The 27,105-nt window shown below is 42.5% G+C and overlaps 1 protein-coding gene across 3 annotated transcripts in view; it reads right to left on the bottom strand.

Moving 5' to 3' along the window:
* LOC307103119 (E3 SUMO-protein ligase RanBP2) overlaps positions 1 to 26,203 on the bottom strand; it is a 90,756-nt gene extending 64,553 nt beyond the window's left edge. Inside the window, exons 1-4 of one of the 3 annotated variants that reach the window (XM_079777080.1) lie at positions 25,979 to 26,203; positions 5,610 to 5,674; positions 3,139 to 3,250; positions 2,209 to 2,361 (exon numbers count right to left, since the gene is read on the bottom strand). In XM_079777080.1, coding sequence (XP_079633206.1) covers positions 2,209 to 2,361; positions 3,139 to 3,250; positions 5,610 to 5,674; positions 25,979 to 26,050 — 402 coding nt within the window. In that variant the 5' untranslated portion in view covers positions 26,051 to 26,203. Of the gene's footprint in view, positions 1 to 2,208; positions 2,362 to 3,138; positions 3,251 to 5,609; positions 5,678 to 25,978 lie in introns of all 3 variants that reach the window. The other 2 variants (XM_079777079.1, XM_079777081.1) reach the window with 2 other exon arrangements.
* Between the last annotated feature and the right edge of the window lie 902 nt (positions 26,204 to 27,105).

Genomic DNA, 27,105 nt, shown 5'->3' with positions numbered 1-27,105 from the left:
ACCTTGGTTGCAGGCACATCCCCAGTAGGGGGTGTGCAGGAGGCAGCTGTTTGATGTTTCTCTCTCATCAATGTTTCTAACTCTCTATCCCTCTCCCTTCCTCTCTGTAAAAAAAAAATCAATAAAATATATTTTTAAAAAAAAAGAAAAAAAAGAAAGGTTTAGCTTTAAACAACATCATTAAAGAGTTATTAAAGAAACTCGGGATCCTGCAGAAGCATCTAACTTTTGTTACAATGCAAGAAAAATAATCTCCTATCATTATAAATGTTCCTTAATGTCACTGTAACCAAATGGACTGAACTGTCATGGCCAATAGGGGAATTATGTTGGAGGCATAACACAAAGATAATAAGGTAAAGAAATTTACACACTTAGAACTAACAATCTAGATTAATATTTAAAACCCAGCTGCTTCTCACAGGGAGAAAAAATTTAATAAGCCTGTACCGTGCGTGACTGCAGTGGTGATGACATAATAAATCTACAGATTTTTTAAAATATTTTTTATTGATTTTATAAAGAGAGGAAGGGGGGGGACAGAGAGGGAGAGAGAAACATCGATGAGAAACATTGATCTGCTGCCTCTTGCACGCCCCCTACTGGGATCAAGCCACAACCTGGGCATGTACCCTGACCAGGAATCGAAATGGCAACCTCTTAGTGCATAAGATGACACCTAACCAACTGAGCCACACCAGCCCGGCATGAATCTATACATGTAATAAAATTTAAAAGAACTATACATACACACTGTACCAATGTCAAATTCCTGGGTCTACATTGTACTGTAGTTACATAAGATGTAACCACTACGGAAAGTTGGATGAAGTATACACATGACCTCTCTGTGCAATCTTACAACTTCCTATGAAAAATCTATAATTATTTACTAATAAAAAGTTGTTAAAATTCTATCAGAAACATGTATAGTGAAGGTAGGTAGTTCTTAAAAACAATATACACTTAAAATTCCATTTAGGTAGCACATTTGAAAAGACTTTATATCCAAGAGTTATTTTGCAAACCAGTATATTATATTCAGTAAAGAATAAGAATCAGAACTGGTTAATATAGAAGCAAGAACTTCCTATCATTTTTAGTAATTACCTATAACATCCTGGAGAAATTGTCATCCTTTGGATAATTTTCACCAAATGAAGTAAAAATTTTATATCAAACAGCTCAATTTAATTATTAGCTCCACCATCTAGTTACAAAACTGTAAGTCCCTAAAATGTTAATCACTGCATAAGGGTAAATGACATACCATTTGTAAACCATAATAGTGCCTAATAAGACAGCATATGCTCAGAAAGGTTTTGAAGAAAAAAATTTTGTTTTGACATTCTTTTTTAGAGGTATAATTGACATATGACATTGTATTAGTTTAAGATACACAACATAATAATCCTATATAATAAAGAGGGAATATGCAAATTGACCACCACATCATCACAAAGCTGGTGGTGCCCATAAGCCATAAGATGGTGGCGCCCAGTCCCCTCAGCCCTGCCGGAGTCCCACAGTCCTTTCAGCCCAGCCGGGGGGGCAGCAGACACATGGTGTGCCCGGACCTGTTCTCAGCCTCCCAGCTGCCCAGGGCCGGCCCGAGTCACAGGCAAGCCTCAGATGGTGGCTGCCCAGCCACCCAGGCCGCCTGAGGCTCAGGTAACCTGGGCCAGCTGAGGCTTGCGCTGCCGGCAGTGGCAGCAGCAGTGGTGTGATGGGGGTATCGCCTCCTGCTCCTTAGGGCTCCCGGACTGTGAGAGGGGACAGACCAGGCTGAGGGACGCCCCCTCCAGTGCACGAATTTTCATGCACCAGGCCTCTAGTTTGATATATACATACTGGAAAATGATTTCCACAGTAAGTTTAGTTAACATCACCTCACAGAGTTACAAATTAGTTTTTCTCATGATAATAACTTTTAAGATCTACTCTTTTATCACCTTTCAAATATACAGCACAGTATTGTTAATCGTCACCATGCATGCTGCACATTACATCCCCAGAACTTAATATTATAACTGGAAGTTTGTACCTTTTGACCACCTTCACCCATTACTCACCAACTCCCCACCCACACACACAGTATTTTAATGTCTCCTATTAAAAAGTCATTTAATTCCAAATATTAGAAATAGTTGTGACTTCCTTTAGTTTTCCCAACTGCTTTTATCATGTTTTATTCCCTTTTTTTTTTACCTTTAGTTTATAAATTGCAGGACTTCCTGGAAAAAGTTTAGCTGCTCTTTCAACCCAGTATTTTGCTCTTCCATCAGTAACATCATTTTTACAAAGCAATTCTGCAATCTTCAACACAAGATCTTTTTGTGTTGGGTTTAATTCCACTGAACGCTGATATCAGAAAATAAATAATAAAATTAGTAGGGTTCCTAAAGTACAGATACTCATATATAAACATGAAAAACTCTATTCCTAAATGATAACATGCTATTTCAAAGTTATTATAATTAAACTTAAAGTGTCCTGAAATACTTTTGAAGATAAATAAAAATTATGTTTTTATTAGATATGTCAGAAAGAAAGAAGAAAAAAAAGAAAACCACACACATAAGAACAGCATTTCTGACCACATTAGGCTTAAAATTTATAGGTGTTCTTCTTCTAAAAGTGCTAACCTCTTAATTACAAACTATAGTGTACTTTGGGCCAAATAATTTAAAATCAGTTCCATGCTGTGCCACTTTTTTTTTTTTTGGGGGGGGGGGGGGGGGTGGTAATCCTCACCTGAGAGTATTTGAATATTTTTCCATTGCTTTTTAGGGAGAGTGGAAGAGAGAGAGAAAGACAGAGAAAAATATCGATGTGAGAGAAACACATCAATTGGTTGCCTCCTACACACAAGTCCCAACCAGAATCCCGGCCAGGGAGGAGCCTGCAACCAAGGTACGTGCCCTCTGACCAGAATCAAACCCAGGATCCTTTGGTCTGCAGGCTGACGTTCTATCCACTGAGCCAAACAGGCTAGGGCCAAGCTGTGTCACTTAATAGTACTGTGATACCTTGTTTTCATAACATCCACAATAAATATTTGAATTATTTATTATATAAATTACTCTCGGCATCATGTGTTTGGCTGCGCAGCCTAAATTTTAATCTTACATAGTTTACCTTATAACATTCGACAGCTTTGTCTATGTTTTCCTCCACTTCATAAAGAAGACCAAGAAACCTGTGAGCTTTGGGATCCCTTTCTTGCACATTAATATATGTAGATATGTATCTGTTTAAAAATAATAATATAAAAATAAGTAATCTTTAAATAATCACATTTACAGCTATATTTAAATAACTGAAGAGTATATCTTAAACCAAAGCAATCACTCAACTAATTTATATTATTATAATTATTGACTACCACTCTTTAAACTAGAATATGAAGATAACTCAAAGTACTATAACACAAAAGGATAATACTTAAACACAAACACACATACAAAGCTGACAACATACTAATATTACCACTAAATGCTACATTTATCAAATGGTTTTTCCAGTGCTACCCACATCCTATCTAATAAAAGAGTAATGTGCAAATTAACCATCACTCCCCTACACCCACAAACCACGCCCATCAGCCAATCAGGAGCGAGTATGCAAATTAACCCCAACCAAGATGGCTGCGGCCACTGAGCGAGTAGGAGGGAGGCTTGGGTTTCCCCGGCGATGGAGGAAGCCAAGCTTTCCGCACACCCTGGCCGGCTCAGGCCTCCACTCCAGGCTACAAAGTTTCAATTATAGAAGATAAATAAATCCCAGATACCAGGGCCTCCACTTGGGTCGCAGGGGGGGGGCGGGGGGGGGGCGGGGAGGGCAGCCTGCAAACCACCACAGGCCCCTCGCCCAGGCCGCACCACACCCCAAGGGAACCCCCACCTTGATCTTGGACACCCTTCAGGGCAAACCAGCCAACCCCCACCCGTGCACCAGGCCTCTATCCTATCTAATAAAAGAGTAATATGCAGATTGACCATCAATGTAACACACAAGATGGCTGCCCCTATGTGGTCAAAGATCCTGCCCCCATGTGGCCACAAGATGGCCAGCAGGGGAGGGCAGTTGGGGGGGACCAGGCCTGCAAGGGAGGGAAGTTGTGGGCGATCAGGCCAGCAGGGGAGGGCAACTGGGAGGGACCAGGCCTGCAAGGGAGGGAAGTTGGGGTTGATCAAGCCTGCAGGGGAGGGCAGTTAGGGGTGACCAGGCCTGCAGAGTAGGGAAGTTGGGGGCAACCGGGCCTACAGGGGAGGGCAGTTAGGGATGACCAGGCCTGCAGGGGAGGGCAGTTAGGGGTGACCAGGCCTGCAGGGGAGGGCAGTTAGGGGTGACCAGGCTGGCAGGGAAGCAGTTAGGCATCAATCAGGCTGGCAGTGGAGTGGTTAGGAGGTGATCAGGCTGGCAGGCAGAAGCAGTTAGGGGCAATCCGGAAGGCAGGTAGGCGAGCAGTTGGGAGCCAGCAGTCCTGGATTGTGAGAGGGATGTCCAACTGCCTGTTTAGGCCGGGCAGTCGGACATCCCTCGAGGGGTCCCAGATTGGAGAGGGTGCAGGCTGGGCTGAGGGACACCCCCCTCCCCACCGTGCACGAATTTCATGCACCGGGCCTCTAGTATAATAAATGAATACATATTGTTTTTTCTTCCTGATTACGTTTTGGAAAAACACTAAAGAGTTTGCATAAAAATCAGAAAGTGATGAGAGTAAATATTTTAAGTCATCATAATGTGAATACTGAAGAGCAACAATTTCCCAAATAACAACTAAGAGAATGTATTTATCTTTAAACAAGAAAACAATATCTATCAGTACTGTGTACCCAGCTAAACTAGAGCAGAGAAAAAATTACTAAATATAGTACCAAATACAGGTAATTTTCATTTCTTCAATCAATTAACAAATAAAAATAAGGAAGTCTCTTCTAGATTCAGTGAGTAATATCCTAAAGGCAACACTGAAGAAAAAAGTGTCACATTAATAAGGAAGGAGGGTTAACAGCCCAATGCTATTAAAAGTGCTCTCTCCTTATCAGCATTTCCATCTTCCCATAAATGCCTTTAATATCCTACCTCCCTCTTCATTTCCTGCTTTCCGCTACTGCAAATCAGCAAATCAGATCAACAGCCTTCTTGGCCATTCTATGTGTGAGACAAAGCCTCAGTGTGACCTATTGAGTCAATTAAAAATGTTTTATACAAGCTATCCTCCCATCCAGAAATCAAAGTTTAATTTTGTATTCACTGCTGTTTTCCAGCTGATTAATGTGCCAGAAATGTAATGAAGAAGAAATTAAGATATAAGCATGGGTGTCTTTTATTCTAACCCAGGACAATCTTTAGAAAAGTATTTTAAGGCAAACCATTTCTTGCCTTTGGTAGGCATGCAGAAAATACTCATTCCAGGCTCAATCTCCAAGGAATCTAGGCTAGTCCTTAAGATCAGTCTTAGTGATAAATCCCTTATTTCCAGGACATACTTAGGAAGAACTGCTAAAAAACACCAACAGTTTTTTACCCATTTCAAAGAAGAACATGAGATATGGTAAAGGCACTGATTTTAGAAAACTAAACATGTTTAGTTTGGTACTTACTTCTTAGCAAGATCGTATTCTTTAGCTTCATAGTACAGCTTCGCAAAATAGAATCCTTTCATTGACTTCTAAAAAACATTAAAAGTTCTTTATTTTTCATGCTTTAAATTTTGAAAATTTTTCATAAGAACTAAAAATCTGTCCTAACAAAATTACTATTAATATATTTTTTGTTCACTTAAATTACTATTAATATATTTTTGTTCACTTAAGAGGTAAATGAAACTGCTTGTAGAAATGCATGTATGCTCTGAAAGACATGATTCCATATAACTATTTTTATCACAAAACAAACAAATTTAAGTACAGCAACATAAAACCATATCAGAAATTAAGTTTTTATGTCAGTGCCCTGGCCAGGTATGGCTCAGTTGGTTGGGCATTGTCCCATACACCAAAAAGGTTGTGGCTTGGATTCCTAGTCAGGGCACATACCTGGGTTGCAGGTTTCACCTCTGGTGGGGGTGCATGTGGGAGGAAACCGATCAACCAATCAATGTTCTCTCTCTCTCTCTCCCCACCTCTCCCTCTCCCTCTCCCCCTCTCCCTCCCCTGCCGACCCCTCAGTAAGCATATCCTTCAGTGAAGATTTTTAAAAAAAAAGAGAGAGATACTTTGGCTCTTCTACCATGTGACAGCCTTTACATGTAAGAATAAGCAGATCTATTAAGGCACTGGGGATTTATTCCCTGATCCAGGCACTATTCTCTGTACAGAGCAGTATTTTATACTTAATAAATTAAAAAGGCAAAAATAAAAATTGAATTCTTCTGGTAATAAGCCAAGTCCACACCCAGGATCTTTTATTTCTATACGCTCCAAAGTCCAGAATGCCAGGACACAATAGCTAGTGTTATATACATGTGGTAAGAGTACACAGCCATTAAATATCTTATTTTTTAAAACTATACAAGGACACAGGGAAAAAATCAAGATACTAAGTGAAAAACAGTAGTCTACAAAGCAGTATGTTTTTATTTACTGATAAGCAGTTAGACAGACATGATCAGAGCAAGGATAATGGGCCAGGTACAGAAGAAGGTCATCAGGGTGGAAAGCCCTGGTTACCAGACAAGGAGCAAAACTGAGAAAACATGGGCCTCATCCCCTGGCTAATCTTTCCTCCTAACATATCCCTGGTCATGGGGTTTGAATTCCCTGACCATTCATATTGATGATCATGACTTTAGCCCCTCTGATCTTTTCCTCCCTAATGATAACATCTAGGCCTCAGATGTATTTCATCCCCAGGTCCAGAAAAGCAGCAAAACCAGACAAGTAATACCATGGCTGCCTCAGGAGTAGCTACATTGACTAAAGACCCCCTGGCTCCAACCAATCAGCGGAGACCAGGACCATGAAAGAGCACACCTGGAAAGCTTATTAATATTCTATTGAGACCCTTCCCTAGGATTCCTGCCAGCAAGAGATAAATACCTTCAACACAAAGGACCCCATTCCCTTCCTCCTCTTCTTCCCCTCCAGGCATATATCTCCTGGTTCAATTCCTGATCGAGGCATAGGCCAAGGTTGTGGGATCAATTCCCAGTAGGGGGTATTCAGGAAGCAAATGATCGTTGATTCGCTTTCACATCAATGTTTCTCTATCTCTCCTTTCTGTCTCTCTAAAAATTAATTTTTAAAAATCCTTAAAAAACGCATATACAGGATCTGTTCATTGTGCCTACTATTCACCAGGCACTTTCTGGGCACTGGGGAATCAGCAATAAACCTAAAGTCTGTCTTTAGAAAGCCTGTATTTTAGAAGTGAGAAAACAAATAGTATGGGAGCAAGACAGCGCACTATTTCACAATATTTCATCAATTATTTGCAACATGCCAACTTTTAACAAAATCAATATTCATCTCACAAACCACAGATATCCTAACAATGCCTGTTTAGTTGGAAGTGTTTCTTCTTTCTTAGTTGGTAATGGTGGTGGGGCACAAACAATGGCATTATAAATTCTATAAAACTAGAGGCCCAATGCACGAAATTCGAGCAAGAGTAGGCCTTTGCAGCCCTGGCTGCCTCACGGCCCCACCCCCCGCCTATTGGTCATTCTGGAAGGTCGTTCCGCCATCCGGTCTAATTAGCATATTAGCTCTTTATTATATAGGATGAGAGGCAGGGCTGTCAAAAAAGGTCTCCTTGCCCTAGCGGGTTTGGCTCAGAGGACAGAGAGCTTCGGCCCGCTAACTGAAGGGTCTCAGATTCAATTCTGGTCAAGGTCATGTGCCTGGATTGCAGGTTCAATTCCCAGGGCCCAGTCAGGGCATGTGCAGGAGGCAACCAATTAATGTGTCTTTCTCACATCAATGTTTTTCTCTCCCTCTCTCTCTCTCTCCCCCTCCCTCCCTTCCACTCTCTAAAAAAAAAAACATGTATCCTTAGGTGAGGATTAATAGATAGATAGATGATAGATAGATAGATAGATAGATAGATAGATAGATAGATAGATAATAAATACTAGTAGATAGATAAATGGCATATGAACTTGCCTAAGAAGTAACTAAGTCAAAGTAACATCAAAGAGGTTCTGTCTAAATGCTTCTAAGAATCCCCTTAATAAGACAGCACAGCAGCATGGTGGAATTTCAGATAATGCCCCCCCCCCCCCCCACTGCCACTGCCTTCCCTGACTGAAGTATTCCTTCATTATTTATCACAAAATCCCATTTATTTCCATCACTGCATTTATACAAGTCGTAATTATTTGTATTGACTTTATGAATGTTTGTCCTCAAAACTGTAGGTTCTACCAGGATAGGGCCCCTGTGGCTTATAACTACCATGGATCCAAGAACATTATCTGACAGGTGGTATATATTCAATATTTACTTAAATACAGATAAATTTGTATACCCACTGATTATGTCCTTATGATAAACTAGAAGCCCGATGCACAAAATTCGTGCACGGGTATGGTCCCTAGGCCTGGCTGGTGATCAGGGCCGATCAGGGCCTTCCGGCTGCCGGCCAGGGCCTTCCGGCTGCCGGCCAGGGCCTTCCTTCGTCCGCGCCGGCCCCTGGTGGTCAGCACACCTCATAGTTGGCGATCGAACTCCCAGTCTCTGGTCGAACTCCCAAGAGGACACTTTGCATATTAGCCTTTTATATATATATAGATAGATAGATCGATTTCTAAAACTTGATTAGTTCAAAGAATATAAAAATTTGAAGTTTTTGCTATATTACCAATTCTCCTCCATTAAGTTTCTATCAATTTATTTCCCTACTCAGTATTCTATGCCTAAATCAGAGTACAAGCAGTCCTTGGGTTATGTCGGACTTGACATACGTCGTTTCATGGTTACGTCGCCAATCTCTCATTTATTTATGGAAAAAAAAGTTCCGTCATTTCGACGAATGTACATATGTGCTTTATGTTTTTTATTATTTATTTACCACAAGTAAAGGTCAGGAATTGTTATTTTTTAAATTTTTTTTACTGTTTCACTTCATTACTGCTGTGTACGTGCTCCATGTGAGTGATGTAGGTGCTTACGTAGGTGGGTTCCGACTTACAGCAAAAATCGCGTTACGTCGCACCGTAGGAACAGATCGCCAATGTAACCCGAGGACCTACTGTATATATTCATCAATACTGATTTTTTCCATTTCTTCTATCTTTGCTAATTTGATAGGTAGAAGTACTACTGAGTCAACCTAGCATTTCTCTAATTAATAAGATAATTTTAACCGTCATACTCAAATATTTATAATATAAGTTGTTAATATACTTTAGCTATTCCAATTTTGAGAGGGCAGAGAAAAAACTGAATAATTTTTAAGGGTTCTTAACCACAATGGTATTTGAGGATTTTTCACAGTTTTCCTAGGTTGACATTTGTCTCAGTGCTTAATGAGTTTGTGAAATAAGACTTCAATTTTTACACAGTAATAATCTTTACTGTTTACTTTTTCAGATTACATGATTTAAAAAAAGGCCTTTCTAATTTGAGATACATGAAGTATTCATCTACATTTCCTTTCAGTTTTCCAAAATTACTGTTAAGTCTGAAACATTTTGATAAATAATGTAGGCTAAAGCCCCTATTTTTTAAACAAATAATTAACAAGTGTCAATTATTCAAGCAGCACCTATTAAATAATTCATCTCTTCACACATATATACATATAAATTTTACATTTCATTCATAATTGAATACATATATACACAATCATGTATGTTTATATGTAAGTAACATGTATCACAGCAGTGATACAAGGGCTGGTAGGAAAGAATTAGGATTCCTTTGTTATTACAAATTACTCATATTACCCATGAAATAATGCAGTGTTATTTGAAAGCAGACTTGGATTACTTTGAAATATATATTGCAAACTCTAGGGCAACCACTAAACAAGTAAAATAGTAATAATACATCTCACTGATAAGCTAAGAAAGAAGCAAAAATGGAATCATAAAATGCTCAATTAAAAACCAGTGTGGCTCTAAAATATCCTGTAAGTAAATTACATCTAGAAAATTTGTACTTTAGAAAATTAATTGTAGCTGAAACCGGTTTGGCTCGGTGGATAGAGCGACGGCCTACGGACTGAAGGGTCCCAGGTTTGATTCCGGTCAAGGGCATGTACCTGGGTTGCGGGCACATCCCCAGTAGGGGGTGTGCAAGAGGCAGCTGATCGATGATTCTCTCTCATCGATGTTTCTAACTCTCTATCCCTCTCTCTTCCTCTGTAAAAAATCAATAAAATATATTTTAAAAAATAAAAAATAAGTAAAAGAAAATTAATTGTAATGCTAACAACAAGACACCCAAGAAAAACACACATAGTGTCAAAACAAGCCAGAGGGAAATCATTTGGGCAAAAAATGAAAAAGGATCCCAAGTTAAATTTATAGAAAATATTCCTTTATTAACTTTTGGTCGAGAATATGTTTGTATATTTTCAGAAAACAACTCCGAGACCATGTGGATTCCGGCAACAGAGAGGAATTGACAGAACTACTCAAGCCATGAAGACAGAAGAGAAGCAGTCCAGAGATGGAAGTCGCTGATGTCGCCTTGCCATACTAGCAGTCAGCAGCTGTGCGTCGCTGCAGGTTGCCCAGGACCAAACCAGAGAGGGTCGGACCTACATTAACACCATTTGTCCACCATCCAGAACTGAAATATCATTGCTGACATGTACACATAAGGATCTGTTTGACATTGAAATTGGGTCTCAAAAGAACTGTTGGCCCAGAAAGAAACTCACTACAGACTGATTCATTTGCCTTTCAGCATAACCATTATTGCTTGTCTCGTTTTCGGTTCTTATAAGTGTATTTCTAGTAGGACATGATCTCACTCAACTAGGGGAAATGATGAACAACATAGACTGATGAACAAGAACAGACCCAGAGACAAGGAGGCATGGATCAGACTGTCGGACCTCAAAGGGAGGGTAGGGGAGAGTGGGGATAAAGGGGAGAGATCAACCAAAGGACTTGTGTGCATACTTATGAGCCTAACCAGTGGTCAAGGACAACAGGGGGGTGGAGGCATGCGTGGGGAGGGGTGTGGGATGGGAATGGGGGGATGAGGACAAATATGTGATACCTTAATAAAGAAATTTAAACAAAAAAACAACAACAGTTGGCTCAGTTGGTTGTGAGGCATTCCCATGCACCAAAAGGTCGCTGGTTCCATTTCTGGTCAGGGCACATACCTAGGTTGAGGGTTCTATCCCTAATTGGGGTTCATACAGGAGGCAACCAATAGATGTTTCTCTTTCTCTCCCTTTCTCTCTCTGAAAATCAGTAAAAACAAATTTTAAAAAACACAAAGGCAGAAAAAGAGAAAACAAAAACAAGGACAACAAAAAGAAACAGCCATAAATATAGTAGATATGAATCCAACTATATCAATATCCCCTTGAACATCAATAGTCTAAGTGCACAAATTAAAAGACAGCATTGTCAGAGTGGATCAAAAATTATGATCTGCCCTGGCCAGTGTGGCTCAGTTGGCTGAGCATCATCCCATGCACCAGAAGGTTGCAAACTCAATCCCCAGTAGGGGGCATGCAGGAGGCAGCTGATGGATGTTTCTCTTTCATGTTAATGTTTTTCTCTTTCTCTCCCTCTCCCTTCCTCTCTTTCTAAAATAAAATTTTAAAAAAAAGTATGTTCCAACTACAGGTAAAAGCAAAAACCCTCTTAAGATTTATTTCAGATAGCAAAAACACGTACAATGCAGGTCTTTCATTAATGCAAACTTTCAGATAGCAGGAATACTCTTTGCTTTAGCCATTTCAGCTTGCAAAATGTTTCACAGAAACACTAAGTACAGCTGACCCTTGAATAACGTGGGGGTTAGGGGAACTGACTCCATCCCAGTTATAAACCATGTTTAAGTAGCCCACATCCCCAGCCCTGCAAACGCAGATTTTCAAATTTGGATCAAAAGTAGTTTTAATCCTCAGCTGGTTGAATGCATAGATTCAAAACCCAAGGATACAAAGGGATGACTGTATACTTATTGAAAAAAATCTGCATATAAGTACACCCACACAGTTTAAACCCGTGTTGTTCAAGGGTCAACTAACTGTGTATGTTGTCTATAAGAAATCCAAAGTAAATATTGAAACACATAGATTAACCCCAGCTGGTGTGGCCCAATGGGTGTTGTCCCATGAACCAAAAAGTTGCTGGCCCACCAAAAGACAGCTGGTTTGATTCCGGGTCAGGGCACATGCCCAGATTTCGGGTTGTGCAGGAGGCAGCCAATAGATGTTCCTTCTGCTATCACGATTGTTTTTCTTTCTCTCCCTTCCTCCCTCCCTCTTTAAAAATCAATAAAAGTCTTTTTAAAAACATACATACAGATTAACAATAAATGTTGGAGCCCTGGCTGGTTTGGCTCAGTGGATAGAGCATCAGCCTGTAGACTGAAGGGTCCCGGGTTCAATTCCAGTCAAGGACACATCCCAGATTGCGGCTCAATCCCCAGTAGGGGGCATGCAGGAAGGAGGCAGCCGATCAGTGATTCTCTCACCATTGATGTCTCTCTCTCTCCCTCTCCCTTCCTCTCTGAAATCAATAAAAATATGTTTTGGGGTTTTTTTGTTTTCTTCTTTTTTTATTGTTTAAAGTATTGCAAATAGTAGTACATATGTCTCCTTTTTTTTTCCCCAACTGACCTTCCCCCAGCCTCCCCTAACCCTTGGCACATGCCCTCACCACCCTCCCAAAAATATGTTTTTTAAAGATGTTGGGGAAAAATACATTAACTGGAACCCTGGTCACAGTGTACTCTGTGGTTAGAGCCCCACACACTGAAGGATCGCCAGTTCAATTCCCAGTCAAGGGCACATACCTAAATTGCAGGTTCACTCCTAGCCCTCAGTCAGGGCACATGCAATGTCTATCCTCAGGTGAGGATTAACAAAACAAAACAAAATAACAACAACAAAAAACCACATTAACTCAAAAAAGATATATGGGCCCCCAGGTTCACTGCCAATGGCCAAGATATGGAAACAATCTAAGTGTCTGTCAAGGATGACTGGATACAGAAAAGGTAAGTATTTATATACAATGGAAAAATAATGAAACCGTGCCATTTGAGACAACATGAATGAATCCTGAGAGAATAATGCTGTGAAATAAACCAGACAGACACCACATGACCTCACTTACATGTAGAATCTTTTAAAAAATGAAAATTAAAGACACCAAGTTCATAGATGATAGAACAGACTGGTGGCTGCCAGAGAGGCTGGAAGAGAGGGTGAAATAGGTGAAGGGAGTCAAAGGCACAAACTTTCAGTTATAAAATAATGTCACAGGGTTGTAACTTATGGCATAGTGGCTATAGTTAATGATACTATAACGCATATTTGAAAGTTGCTAAGAGAATAAATCTTAAAAGTTTTCATCACAAGAAAAAAAGTTCTGTAACTATGTATAGTGACAGATGTTAAGACTTTTGTGGCAATCATTTCACAAGATATACAAACACGGAATCATGTTGTACACCTAAAATAACAATGTTGTATGCTAATTATACCGCAATAATAAATAAATAAATGTGAATAGTTGGGTGAAGATATACCAATCTAATACTAGTCAAAAGAAAGCAAGAGAAGCTCTCTTAATTTCAGGCAGAGAAGACTTCAGAGCAAGGAAAGCTACTGGACCAAGAGAAGCATTACATAATGATGTAGCAGTCAATTCTCCTAGGAGACATAAAAGTCCTTAATGTGGTATGCGCCTAAAAACACATGACTAAAAGAATAATAAAGACTATGAATAACTCAATGCCCACAAATCTGATGGCATGAACCAATTCCTTAAAAGACACAATCTGCCAAAACTCACACTAGGTGAAATAGCTGGCCTCAACGGGCCTATTTTTATTAAAGAAGTTGAATCAATAATTAATCACCTTCCAAAACAGAAAATCACCAGGCCCAGATGGGCTCACTAGTGAATTCTATCAAACACTTAAGGAAGAAATTACTCCAATTCCCTATAATCTTTCCGAGGCTAAAAACAAAGGAAATGCCTCCTAACTCATTCTGAGGCCAGTATTACCTTAATACTAAAACCAGACAAAGACACTATAAGAAAAGGTAACTACAGACCAACAATGCTCACAAACATAGATGCAAAAAAAAATCCTCAAGAAAGTATTAGCAACTGAATCCTAAAATGTATAAAAAGAAGCATATATCGTAACCAAGTGGTATTTATCCCAGGTATGCAACACTAGCTCAGCAAAAAACAATTAATGATGCAATTCAGCATATCTACAATCTGATTCCAAAGTTTATGTAGAATGGCAATAATAATAATAGCCAACAAGATGTTGAAGGAGAAGAAAGTTGGAGGACAGACACTACCTGACGTCAATACAAAGCTAGAGTAATCAAGACAATGTGTAATATAAGCAGAAGTATAAAAAGTAAAATGGGACAGAACAGAGTGCCCAGAAATGAGTCAAATAACTGCAACAAAGGAGAAAATACAATATAATGGAAAAAAGTCTTTCAACAAAGGGTGCTAGAACAATTGGACATCCACATACAAAGTAATGAATCTAGACACAGACCTCACACCCACCCTTCAAAGAATTTAACTCAAAATGAATCACAGACCTAAATGTAAAACAAAAACTGTAAGACTTCTAGTAGATAACATAGGAGAAAATCTAGATGACCATGGGTTTGGCTATGACTTTTTAGATACAGCATCAATGGCACAATCCATGGAAGAATTGATAAGTTCTATTTCATTGAAATAAAAAATTTCTGTTCTACCAAAGACATTGTCAAGAGAATGAAGAGAAGCCACACTCCAGGAGAAATCATTTGCAAGGCACATCTGAGAAAGAGCTATTATCCAAAGTACACAAATAACTCTTTAAAAATCAACAATAAGAAAACAACCCAATTAAAAAATGGGTCAAAGACCTAAACAGACACATCACCAAAGAAGACATACAGACAGCAAATCCTACATAATAAAATGGTAATATGTAAATTACCATCACTCCGCTACGCCCACGATTGGGCCAGCAGGAGGCGCAGGGGGCGGGACTCAGGGTGGCCGGGGTAGCTGATTGGGCCAGCAGGACGCTGAGCTCGCGGCGACTGGCGCCGCGAGCTCAGCGTCTGTGTCATGGCTGCGCCGGAGGCTTTCGGAAGGCCTGGTGCACCAGCGGATAGACAGCCAGCTCCCCCGCGATCAAAAGCCAAAGCGGGGGAGCTGGCTGTCTGTCTGCTCCCGCACAAGGCCTTTCGAAAGCCTCCGCCGCGCCGGAGGCTTTCAGAAGGCCTGGTGCACCAGCGGACAGCCAGCCAGCTGGTGCACCAGGTGCATGATTAAATCATGCACTGGGCCTCTAGTAAACATATAAAAATGCCTTCCACATCAGCTTGTTTAATTTGGAAATTAAACAAGCTGATGTGGAGGGTACTACCTGGGCCAGGTGGCTGTTTGTTGGAGCGTCCTTCTGTACACCAAAAGGTTGTAGGTCCGATTCCCAGTCAGGACACACTCCTAGGTTTCCAAGTTTGATCCCCAGTCAGGGCATGTATGGGAAGCAACCAATCGATGATGATCAATGTTTCTCACATCAATGTTTCTCTTTCTCTTCCCCCCCCCCCCCCCAAATAATCAATCCTCAGGTGAGGATTTTTTTTAAAAGCACGAGGAGACATTATATTTATTCCTATTAGAATAGGCAAAATCCAGAACACTTTCACCACCAAATGCTGGTGAGGATGTGGTGCTACCGGAACTCTTTCATTGCTAGTGGGAATGCAAAATGGTGTGTCCACATAGGAAGACAGTTTGGCTGTTTCTTGTAATACTAAATATATGAGTCATCAATAGTGCTCCTTGGTATTTATTTACCCAGAGGACTTCAGGACTTGTCACAAAAACCTACACACAGCTCAGCCAGAGTAGCTCAGTTGGTTGAGCATCATCCTGTGAGCTGAAAGGTTGCTGGTTCTATTGGTCAGAACATGTATCTGGGTTGTGGGTTCAATCCCGTCAGGGTAGGTGATGTAAGCAACTGATCAATGTTTTTCTCTCACAGCAATTGTTTCTTCCTCTCTTGCCTTCTCTCCCTCTCTCTACCCCCCTCCTCTTTATAAAATCAACAGGGGTGGGGGGGGAGCATATCCTCAGGTGAGGATTAAAAAACAATGACAGTGTGGTACTAACATAAGAAAAGACATGTAGGCCAATGGACAAGAATTGATTGTTCAGAGTCATAAATCTATGGTCAACTGATCCCTGACAAAGGTGTCAAGTCCATTCAATGGGAAAAGAATAGCCTCTTCAATAGATGATGATGGTACAACTGAACTTGCAAATACAAAAGAATGAAATTGGACCCCTTCCTCACAACATATACAATTTAAAATGGATCAACAACTTAAATATAACAGCTAAAAATCATAAGACTCTTAGAAGAAAACATAAGGTAAGTTTTTGTAACCCTGGATTTGGCAATGTATTATCAGACATGACACCACAAGACATGAAAGAAAAAAGTAGGTAAAATGGAATTCATCTAAATTAAAAACTGTGTATCAACTGAAATTATAAAGACAGTGAAATGACGACCTACAAAATTTTATAATATTTTTATAAATATTTAGAAATCATCTTAAATATATAAGAATTTCTACAACTCAACAAAAAGACAAATATGCAATTAAAACCTAGGTAAAGAACCTAAATAGACATTTCTCTAAAGATATGAAAATAGCCAATAAGCCAGGAAAAGGTGCTCAATATTATTGATAATTAAGAAAATGCAGCCCAGCCAGCGTAGCTCAGTGGCTGAGCATCAATCTATGAACCAGGAAGTCACGGTTCGATTCCCGGTCAGGGCACATACCCGGATTGCGGGCTCGATCCCCAGTGTAGGGCGTGCAGGAGGCAGCCGATCAATAATTCTCTCTCATCATTGATGTCTCTATCTCTACCTCTATCTCAATCTCTCCCTTCCTCTTCGAAAGCAATAAAAATATATTTTTTAAAGAAAGAAAATGCAGATCAAAACCACCATGAGAAACCACCTACTACATTAGCTACAAGAAAAAAAATTTTTTAAAGGAAGAAAATAGCAAAATTTGGCAAGGATGTGGAGTAACAAACTGTTCCTCTTACATTGCTATGAGATAAAACAGTGCAGCCATTGCGGAAAAGTTTGATGACTCCTTAAAAGCTAAGCATAGAATATGACCCCATAATTGTACACCCTGATAAATGCCCCCCAAAAAAACGGAAAACAAGGTCTCAAACAGGTATTTGTATACCCAGGTTCACAGCATCATTACTTATAATAGCCAAAAGGTGAAACAATCCAAGTATCCCTCAACAGATGAATGAATAAACAAAATGTGGAATATGCACATAATGAATTATCATCCTCTCTAATAAAATGGTAATATGCAAATTAACCATCACTCCACCACATAAGCCACGCCCACCAGCCAATCAGGGCCAGTATGCAAATTAACCCCAATCCAAGATGGCTACAGCCACAGAGAGCAAGGTTTCCCAGGTAACAGAGGAAGCCAAGCTTTCCATAGCCGTTGCAGGCCTAAGCCTCCACTCAAGCTACAAAGTTTCAATTATAGAAGGTAAACAAATTCAAACAAATGGCAGCAGAATGGAGCTTAAGAGAGCAGGCCAGGGTTGCCGGCGGCAACAGGGGAAGCAAAGCTTTCTGCACACCCTGGCCTGGCCGGGCTCACCCGCTTAAAGCAACAAAGTTTCAATTGTAGAAGGTGAATTAACTGCCACAGAAATGGCTGCCGCCCCAGGCTACAAAGTTTCAATTGTAGAAGGAAAATAAATTCCAGATACCAGGGCCTCCCCTTGGGTTGCAAGGGGGTGTGGCCGGCCTGCAAACCACCACAGGCCCCTCGCTCAGGCCGCCCCACACCCCAAGGGAACCCCCACCCTTATCTGTGATACCTCCCTTCAGGGCAAACCAGCTGGCCCCCACCTGTGCACCAGGCCTCTATCCTATCTCATAAAAGAGTAATATACAGATTGATCATCACTGCAACACACAATATAGCTGCCCCCATGTGGTCAAAGATCCTGCCCCCATGTGGACACAAGATGGCCACTACAAGATGGCCAGCAGGAGAGGGCAGTTGGGAGGCACCCGGCCTACAAGGGAGGGCAGTTGAGAGGGACCAGACTTGCAAGGGAGGGCAGTTGGAGGTGATCAACCCTGCAGGAGAGGGCAGTTAGGGGTGACCAGGCTGGCAGAGGAGGGAAGTTGGGGGCAAACAGGCTGGCAGGGGAGCAGTTAAGCATCAACCAGGCTGGCAGCGGAGTGGTTAGGGGGCGATCAGGCTGGCAGGCAGAAGCAGTTAGGGGCAATCAGGAAGGCAGGCAGGCAAGCAGTTGGGAGCCAGCAGTCCTGGATTGTGAGAGGGATGTCCGACTGCCCGTTTAGGCCCGATCCCGATCGGGCCTAAACGGGCAGTCGGACATCCCTCCAGGAGTCCCAGATTGGAGAGGGTACAGGCTGGGCTGAGGGACAACCCCCCGACGTGCACGAATTTCGTGCACCGGGCTTCTAGTTCAGTAATAATAAAGAATGAAATTCTGACACTGACTACAACATGGATGAATCCTTAAAACATGCTAAGTGAGCCCTAACCAGTTTGGCTTAGTGGATAGAGCGTCGGCCTGATGACGGAAGGGTCCCAAGGTTCGATTCCAGTCAAGGGCATGTACCTTGGTTGTGGGCACATCCTCAGTAGGGGGTGTGCAGGAGGCAGCTGATCAATGTTTCTCTCTCATCGATGTTTCTAACTCTCTATCCCTCTCCCTTCCTCTCTGTAAAAAATCAGTAAAATATTTTTAAAAATAAAAATAAATAAATAAAACATGCTAAGTGAAATAAGCCAGAAACAAAATAACAAATATTGTATGTTCCCACTTATATGAAATATCAAAAATAGGCAAATTCATAGAGAAAGAAAGATTATAGGTAACCAGGGCTAGTGGGGTGGAGGAGAGGATAACATGGGAGTTATTATTGCTTAATTGTTACCAAGTTTCTGTTCAGGGTGATGAAAAGATTTACAAAGACAGTTGACCCCTGGGTGGGGAGGGGTACTGACCTCCCATGCAGTCAAAAATCCATGTATAACTGGACTCCTCAAAAACTTAACTATGTAGATAATGGTGATGGCTGAACTAATACAACTAAATTGTATACTTAAAAGTGGTAAAAATGGCAAATTTTGTTATATATATATATATATATATTTTACCACAATTAAAAAAAAAATAAAGTAACATACCAAAACTCATCTGTATGGTATGTGAATTACATCTCAGTAAAGCTGTTAAAAATATACTCTAATTTTATGTCAAAATACTGACATATACTAAGGAAATTATTCCAAGTGATCTTAGTATGACAGTATTGACACTACATCTTTCTTAACAGAGTATATTCTAAACTAAAGAACTACAAGCAATCTTAAACTTCATTCAGTATTCTTTTTTAAAAAAATATATTTTATTGATTTTTTTACAGAGAGGAAGAGGGATAGAGAGTCAGAAACATCAATGAGAGAGAAACATTGATCAGCTGCCTCCTGCACACCCCCTACTGGGCATGTGCCCGCAACCAAGGTACATGCCCTTGACCAGAATCAAACCTGGGACCCTTCAGTCCACAAGCTGACGCTCTATCCACTGAGCCAAACCGGTTAGGGCTCATTCAGTAGTCTTAACACTGCAAAAACAGGTCAAGAAAATCAGGTATACTTTTACAAAGCAAAGGAATATACCAGAATTGTGTATACAGAGTCCCTCCCCCCGCCCCACCATCATGAACTCATAAATTTCAAAGATATGAGGAATGACAATAATAACTTATGACAATAATCTATACTAATAAAAGCCTAGGTGGCCCTCGCACTTGACGTTGCCACAAGATGACCGCGTGCACAGCGGAGGCGGGGCCCAGCTGCCACTCAGTGCAGTGAGGCCTTAGGGTCCCTTGGCTCCACACGGTGCAGAGGAGGCTGGTCCCTGTGTCTTCCCCGCCTCACGCAGGGGAGGCGGGTAGCGGCAGGGGAGGCAGCTGGGGGTGATGGGTTAGGAGGCGATCAGGCAGGCGGGCGGGCAGGCGAGCGGTTAGGAGGCAGCGGTCCCGGATTGTCAGAGGAATGTCTGACTGCCGGTAATCGGACATCCCCCGAGGGGTCCCAGATTGGAGAGGGTGCAGGCCAGGCTGAGGGACACCCACCCTCAGTTTCGTGCACGGGCCAGTAGTAATACATAACAATCAAAATGGCATTAAAAGGAACAGAGCTTTCTTCCCCCCTGTTAAAAATAGATTCCTACTAGACACAATGTCAATCTTACCTTATAATAGACAAATATGCAAATTGACCGCACCTTCGCTACACCCAAGCCACGCCCACCAACCAAGCCACGCCCACCAGGAAACCTTGCAAGGGACATTGGGGTGTGGCGGAGCCCAAGGCCAGGAAAGCCTCCAGGCGGAGGCTTTCCTGGCCTTGGGCACCAGAGGGGAGCCTGCACCAATCGCAGGAAACCACTGGGGGTCGGCTCCTGCGATCGGTAGCAGGGACGCTGGGTGCGGCGAGCCCAAGGCCACCGCCCGGGGCCAAGCCCCCACCCTGAAAAAGGCAGAAGGCGGTGGCCACAGCCAAGACCTGGGTCCCTGGTGCCGGCAGAAAACTGGTGCAGGCAGCCAGGTGAATGAAGGTCTATTGCACGAATCTTCGTGCAAACGGGCTACTAGTACATAATAGAAAAATGAACTCCATAAACCTAATTTGCTTCCAACTATCTCATTAAAACAGACGATCTTAAGAGAAAGTTATTACAGACTTATAGAACTATAAAATTTGAAGGAAATTTGATAATCTACTGTCTCCAATCTGCTCATTTCACCAAGGAAATGAACAAGCCCTGGGAGTAAGTGCCTTGTGTCAGAATACAGACATAGCTGGGAAGGAGCAGAGGCAATGCCATACAGGACCATCTGTGAGGCAGCCAGTGTGCTTCTTCGAATGACATCTTATGCCACTGAGAGCAAATGCTTGAATTCACTTTAAGCTACTAAGTATTAAGAATTGATGCAAGACGTAAAAATAGAAGCATTCAGACCTTGAAAGATGCCACAACTGACTCGCCTCTTCCCCACTCCCACCCTCCACACACACACCCTGCAAAAAACTGAAATGGGCTTGTTCTCAGTATAAACTGATGGGCTCCAAACTTGTGGAGACCTGACAAGGGTGAGGGTAAGGATAAGCAAAGTCTAGATACTGAATGGTGTTCCACAATCCCTTTCCACTGTAAAATAAGGTTATAGGGAAATCTCTTTTAAAAAAAAACAAACAAACAAGAAGAACAAACAGAAGACGACACTAATAAGAAAGGAAAATGTGGAGGATCAAACCAGAACCAAATCATGCTTTCACTTATATGTGAAATCAAAGAACAAAATAAATAAAATAGAAACAGACTCATAGAGAACAGACTGACAGCTGTCAGAGGGGAGGGATGTTGGAGAGCAGGGTGAAATAGGTAAAGGGATTTGCAGTACAAATTGGTAGTTACAGAATAGTCTCAGAGATGTAGATTACAGCATGGGGAATATAGTCAATCACCTATAATAATAAAAGCATAATATGCTAATTAGACCAGACAGCCAGACGACCTTCTGAACATCCTTCTGGAAGACACCAGGCGGCAAGGGCTGAGGCAAGCCACCGAGGCTGTGAGGACTGAGCCCCTTGCACGAATTTCGTACATCAGGCCTCTAGCATCATGATTACTATGTATGGGAACAGGTGGGTACTTAAAGCATCAGAGGGCCCATTCTGTAAAGTACACGATTTTCTAACCACTATGCTGTATATCTGAAATTACTAAGGAACAATATTGAACCCTGGCTGGTGTAGCTCAGTTGGTTGAGTGTAGTCCCCAGTACCAAAAGGTTGAAATGCCCAGGTTGCGGGCTTCATCCCTGGTAGGGGGTGTGCAGGAGGCAGCCAATTAATGTTTCTCATCAATGTTTCTCTCTCTCTCTCTCCCCCTTCCTCTTTCTCTAAAATCAAAAAAAAAGCATATTAAAAAGAGAAGAACAAAATTGAATGTAAACTGTAATCTATATAATAAAAGCCTAAGCGACTGAACGACCAGTCAACCGGTCACTATGACACGCACTGACCACCAGGGGACAGACATTCAACGCACAGGATTGGGCTCCCTCCTGTCTGGATCGGGCCTGCGGGTATTGGGCTCCCTCCTGTCTGGATCGGGCCTGCGGGGATAGGGCTCCCTCCTGTCTGGATCGGGCCTGCAGGGATAGGGCTCCCTCCTGTCTGGATCGGGCCTGCAGGGATCAGGCCGAAACTGGCTATCCAACATCCCCCAGGGGGTCCTGGATTGCGAGAGGGTGCAGGCCAGGCCCAGGGACCCCATCAGTGCACGAATCCGTGCACTGGGCCTCTAGTCTAAAAATAAAAATAATAATAAACGAGCAAACACATCTGAAAGATGACAGAAAAAAGAGACGGACAGTGGCTCAAAGAAATGTCCCAGAACTGAAAGAAATGTTTGCCAATTGAATAGAATCTTCAGAAAACCTATAAGTTATCAATAAGAATCACATAAAAAATATAACAATAGTACAAAAGATCAGAAAATTAAGCAATGCTCTCAAAATTGAGGAAACAATTATTTGAAATCTAGAATCTGATAACCAAACTATCCGTTAAATTACGTAATCAGACACACTAAAAATTCCCCCTCATTCCTTCTCAAACTGGAGATTGTGCTAAACCAAAGCAGAGGAAGTAAGTCAAGAGGACAAGAGTTAGAAGAAACCGAAAGTCTAACACAGAAAAGTGAAGGCATTTCTCAAAATGATGATAAAGAAACAGTCCCAGGAACACAGCTGTGTAGGAAAGAGAAACAGAAACCACTCCAGGCTGGAGCAGTAAAACAAGAGTACTCCAGAAGGAAAACACTTGGAAAACAAAAATTTTTTTAACTTGAAATTGTGGGTGATGTGAACTGTTTGATCACACTTGAGAGTTTAAGTTGGGTTTGAGTAAAGAATTAGTAATACATCACAGAAAGCTAAACACACCAAAAAATAAACCAATTGTTAACTCCAGAAAAAAATAAAACAACACAATAAAGAAAGCTCAAGTGCAAAGACATATACCTTCTCAATTATATAAACACCAAATATTCATTTAACTAAAAATTACAGAAACAGTTCTGGAAGAACAAGGGGTGGGAAAAAACATCTGTCGGCAAACGCCTGGGAGGAACAGAGTAGAAAGTGTCTAAAATGGAGGTTAGAAGATCAAGAAATAAAAGTATACATGTTATTCAGAAGTACAGCTGTAAATGGTAGGACAAACAACTAGAAGTTGTCAAGTTGCCTCCGAGGAATAGAAATCAGGGGTCTGGAATGAAAAACTAACTAAACAGAAATCTAGAAAAACTAAATAGAAGCCATCTGGAAAAATAAAAATTAAAGAAACACAAGTGAAAATTTCAACAAGACCAAAAGCTGGTGTAAAGGAGAAGAAAAATGGCAAAACAAAAGAGATGAACAAATGGAAGCAAGAGAAAATCTGAAAATATGAACCCATCACCTCACTCCAGAACTGGGACAACCTAGAAAGCATGATCAGTTCACACAGGTGCAGTCTCTGCCAAATGGGAGCTAAGTAAATACTAGTCTTTCTACTCTTCACAGCGCCTGTCACTGCTGCCTCCACCATCTCCCTTCCGTTATCCAAAGCACCCGTTTTTGTCATTTCACTTAGAGGCAAGTTTACCGAATTCCATCACAAGTTCCAAAGTTAATCAATATTCCACTGAAGTCACCAGGCTCTAAAGTAAACTATTTCTCCTTGTTTGAAGAAAAACATCTGATTAAAATAATACTTTTTAAATGTAAAAGAGAGATGGCCATAATAACCAATCCTTAAAAATTTGCCTCCAGCCGAAGCCGGTTTGGCTCAGTGGATAGAGCGTCAGCCTGGGGACTCAAGGGTCCCAGGTTCGATTACGGTCAGGGGCATGTACCTTGGTTGCAGGTGCATCCCCAGTGGGGGGTGTGCAGGAGGCAGCTGATCGATGTTTCTCTGTCATCGATGTTTCTAACTCTCTATCTCTCTCCCTTCCTCTCTGTAAAAAATCAATAAAATATATTTTAAAAAAAATTTGCCTCCAACCCTCTTTATTTGATGGAAGAGCTAGGTAGATCAAAGAACATTCTAACTTCTGTCTAGACCCGCGGTTCTCAATTTTGGGGAGCAAGGGTGCCCACTAACAATCTCATGAAAGCTTTAAACCTGCTTTAAAAAAAAAAAAAGGTGGCATCTAATACTTTAAATAATTAAAAAATAAAAATAAAATAAATAAATAAAACCCATTTCCCATGGGGGGTGAGGGGGTCGTATCAACTTCAAGGGTACAGAAACCCTTAATAAGGTTCTGTTTTAGATTCCGACACCACATATGTGTTCATGACTACACCAGCAATGTGTAGGTACCATTCTTCTCTGGAGAAACAGGCTGTAACCTACTCCACTATTCCTAAAAAAACTAAATCAGACCCACTATCAAAGTCCTGCTGAGACACCTATTGAACTTGGACAAGTCTCTTTAATTTCTCCACGTGTCAATATCCACAGGGTTGTTGGGAGCACAAAGTAAGATAACAAATGCCTAGTATATGACAAAAGATACAATTATGTTGCTGATCCTCCTTGAGTTTTGGGGTTGTTGTTTTTTTAAAAAACTACCTCATTTATTTTTATTCTCATAGGCCCTTGCCCACAACAGGTCAGAATGACTGACTCTTTTTAACATCAACATTTATTTAGTGCTTTGTGCCAAGCATTGCCCTAAATGCTCCACATGGATTATCCTATATGCTCCATCTTATTGACGAAATAGGTTTAACTTGCCTCAAGTCCCACAGCTTACAAACCGCAGAGTACATGCAACCACAGGCAACCCGACTCAAGATTCTCTGTGCGGACACCCTTAATTCCTTTTTCCTCATACTACACACAGAATCCAAAGTCACGATGAATACAAAATAATCTAGTACGTTATTTATTTTAAAAGAGGAAAAATGCTCTAAGAGCATGTGGTCGAGAAAGTCAACATTTTTAAGACATAGTAACAACGCCCTGTAAGAAACTTAGAATTCCCAAGATTCCGTTTTACTTTTTTAAAAAAAGCAATTAAGTTTTCAAAGAGGGCGGGGGCGGGGGCGGGGGCGAGCCCGCCTCAAAACACGGAGGCTCCCCGCAGCGTTTGCGCGGTCTACTAGCGAGGCAGGTGCGAAGGTGGCTGTCCCCGCCCCGGTCACTGTCCCTACCCCGGTCACTGCCGGTCCCGCCACGGCAGCAAAAGCCACCGGAGCCGCGCCAATCCCCGCGGGGTTCCACCCGCCTCCCAGGCCGGAAGGCGCCGCCCCGCCGCGGCCGTAACTGTCCGGGGGACGAAAAGAGCGCCGCCGGCGAAGGCAGGCGCCCACGCCCGGGACGGGGCCTTCGGGCCGCCCGCGCCCGAGGAAGCCGGGCTGGGCCCGCGGGTGAGGACAGTCGGATGGGGCCAGAGGAAGAGGAAGCGCTGGACCCACGCCGCCCGCCGCGGCCTCCCCCTGCTCCGGTGCCTCTCGAGCTCGAGAACCACACGCCACTCTCAGGCGGCGCCGGCCGGCGTCTCTGCAGAAGCCCGGAGCGCGGCGGCCGCCGTGAGCCGTGAGGAGGGCGCGAGGCGGGCGCCACGCGGGGCCGCGGCCAGGCCTGGACGGAAGCCCCCGGCTCTTCAGTAACCGCTCACCTCTCGGGACGACGGGGTGAAACCCTGCACCGAAGCGATGTACCGTTCCACCTCCGCTTTGCTGCGCCTCATCGCGCCGGCAGCCTGGACCCCAGGGCGCGACAGGCCAGCGCAGAGGCCCAGCAGTCACCGTTCCCCCTCGCCCAGCGCCGAAAGCCAGTGACGCAGCGCCGTCGCGGGCAGAGGAGAGGGCCGCCCGCGTGCGTGTTGCGTCAGCACTCTGCGCCTCGCCCACGCCGGCGGCGGCCCTGCGGCGGCGCACTTCCGGCGGCGCACCCCCCCCCCTCCTCCCCGGCGCTCCTCCCGACGTCCGCCGGCCCCTCCCCGGCTCAGGGCCTGCGGGGCCGGGCCAGGCTCCTCTCCGCTGTGGGCGGGTGGGCAGCGCTGGTGTGGGGAGCGGGTGTTTATCAGCAGGCATAGCTGAGGACTAGAAACCAGATCAGCGACTTTCCACGGCGCCGAGAACTTTTAAAACACGCACTACCTGCCCTAGCTGGTTTGGATCCCTGGAAAGAGCGCGGGCCTGCGGACTGAAGAGTCCCGGGTTCGATTCCAGTCCAGGGCACACGCCTGGGTGGCGGGCTTGATCTCCAGTAGGGGGCGTGCAGGAGGCAGCCGATCCGTGATTCTCTCTCATCATTGATGTTTCTATCTCTCTTTCCCTCTCCCTTCCTCTCTGAAATCAATAAAGATATATATTTTTTTAAAAAAACATGCACTACTTGATTATTTAATCAGGGACAATGATAAGGTGACCAGACATCCCGCTTTTGGCGGGATAGTCCCAATTTTTAACAATTTGTCTCGGGTCCTGCGGCGTTTTAAAAAAGTCCCGATTTTTGGAAAGAATGCACGACAAGCTAGGGAACGGCGGGAGAACGGGAAGGGAATATACGGTTTTCGGCGGCCATGTGGCTATTTAGCCAGGATGAGTTTTATATTATTTTTGTTAATTTTATAATGTTAAACTTTAATAATAACAAATAATTGTTGAGAACTGATTATCGAGAACTGCTTATCAAAGTTCGCATTGTTGATCAGTTGTTAGAATTCGACCACCATTGTTTGGACTTAATGAACAATGGCATTTTTTGGGATTGGCAACGACGAAAACATTTTGTAACTGT

This window comes from Cnephaeus nilssonii (assembly GCF_951640355.1).
Source record: "Cnephaeus nilssonii genome assembly, chromosome: 7".
Classification (NCBI taxonomy): Eukaryota; Metazoa; Chordata; class Mammalia; order Chiroptera; family Vespertilionidae; genus Cnephaeus; species Cnephaeus nilssonii.
Note: the sequence above shows the minus strand (reverse complement) of the source record. Positions and strands in the feature narration are given on the sequence as shown.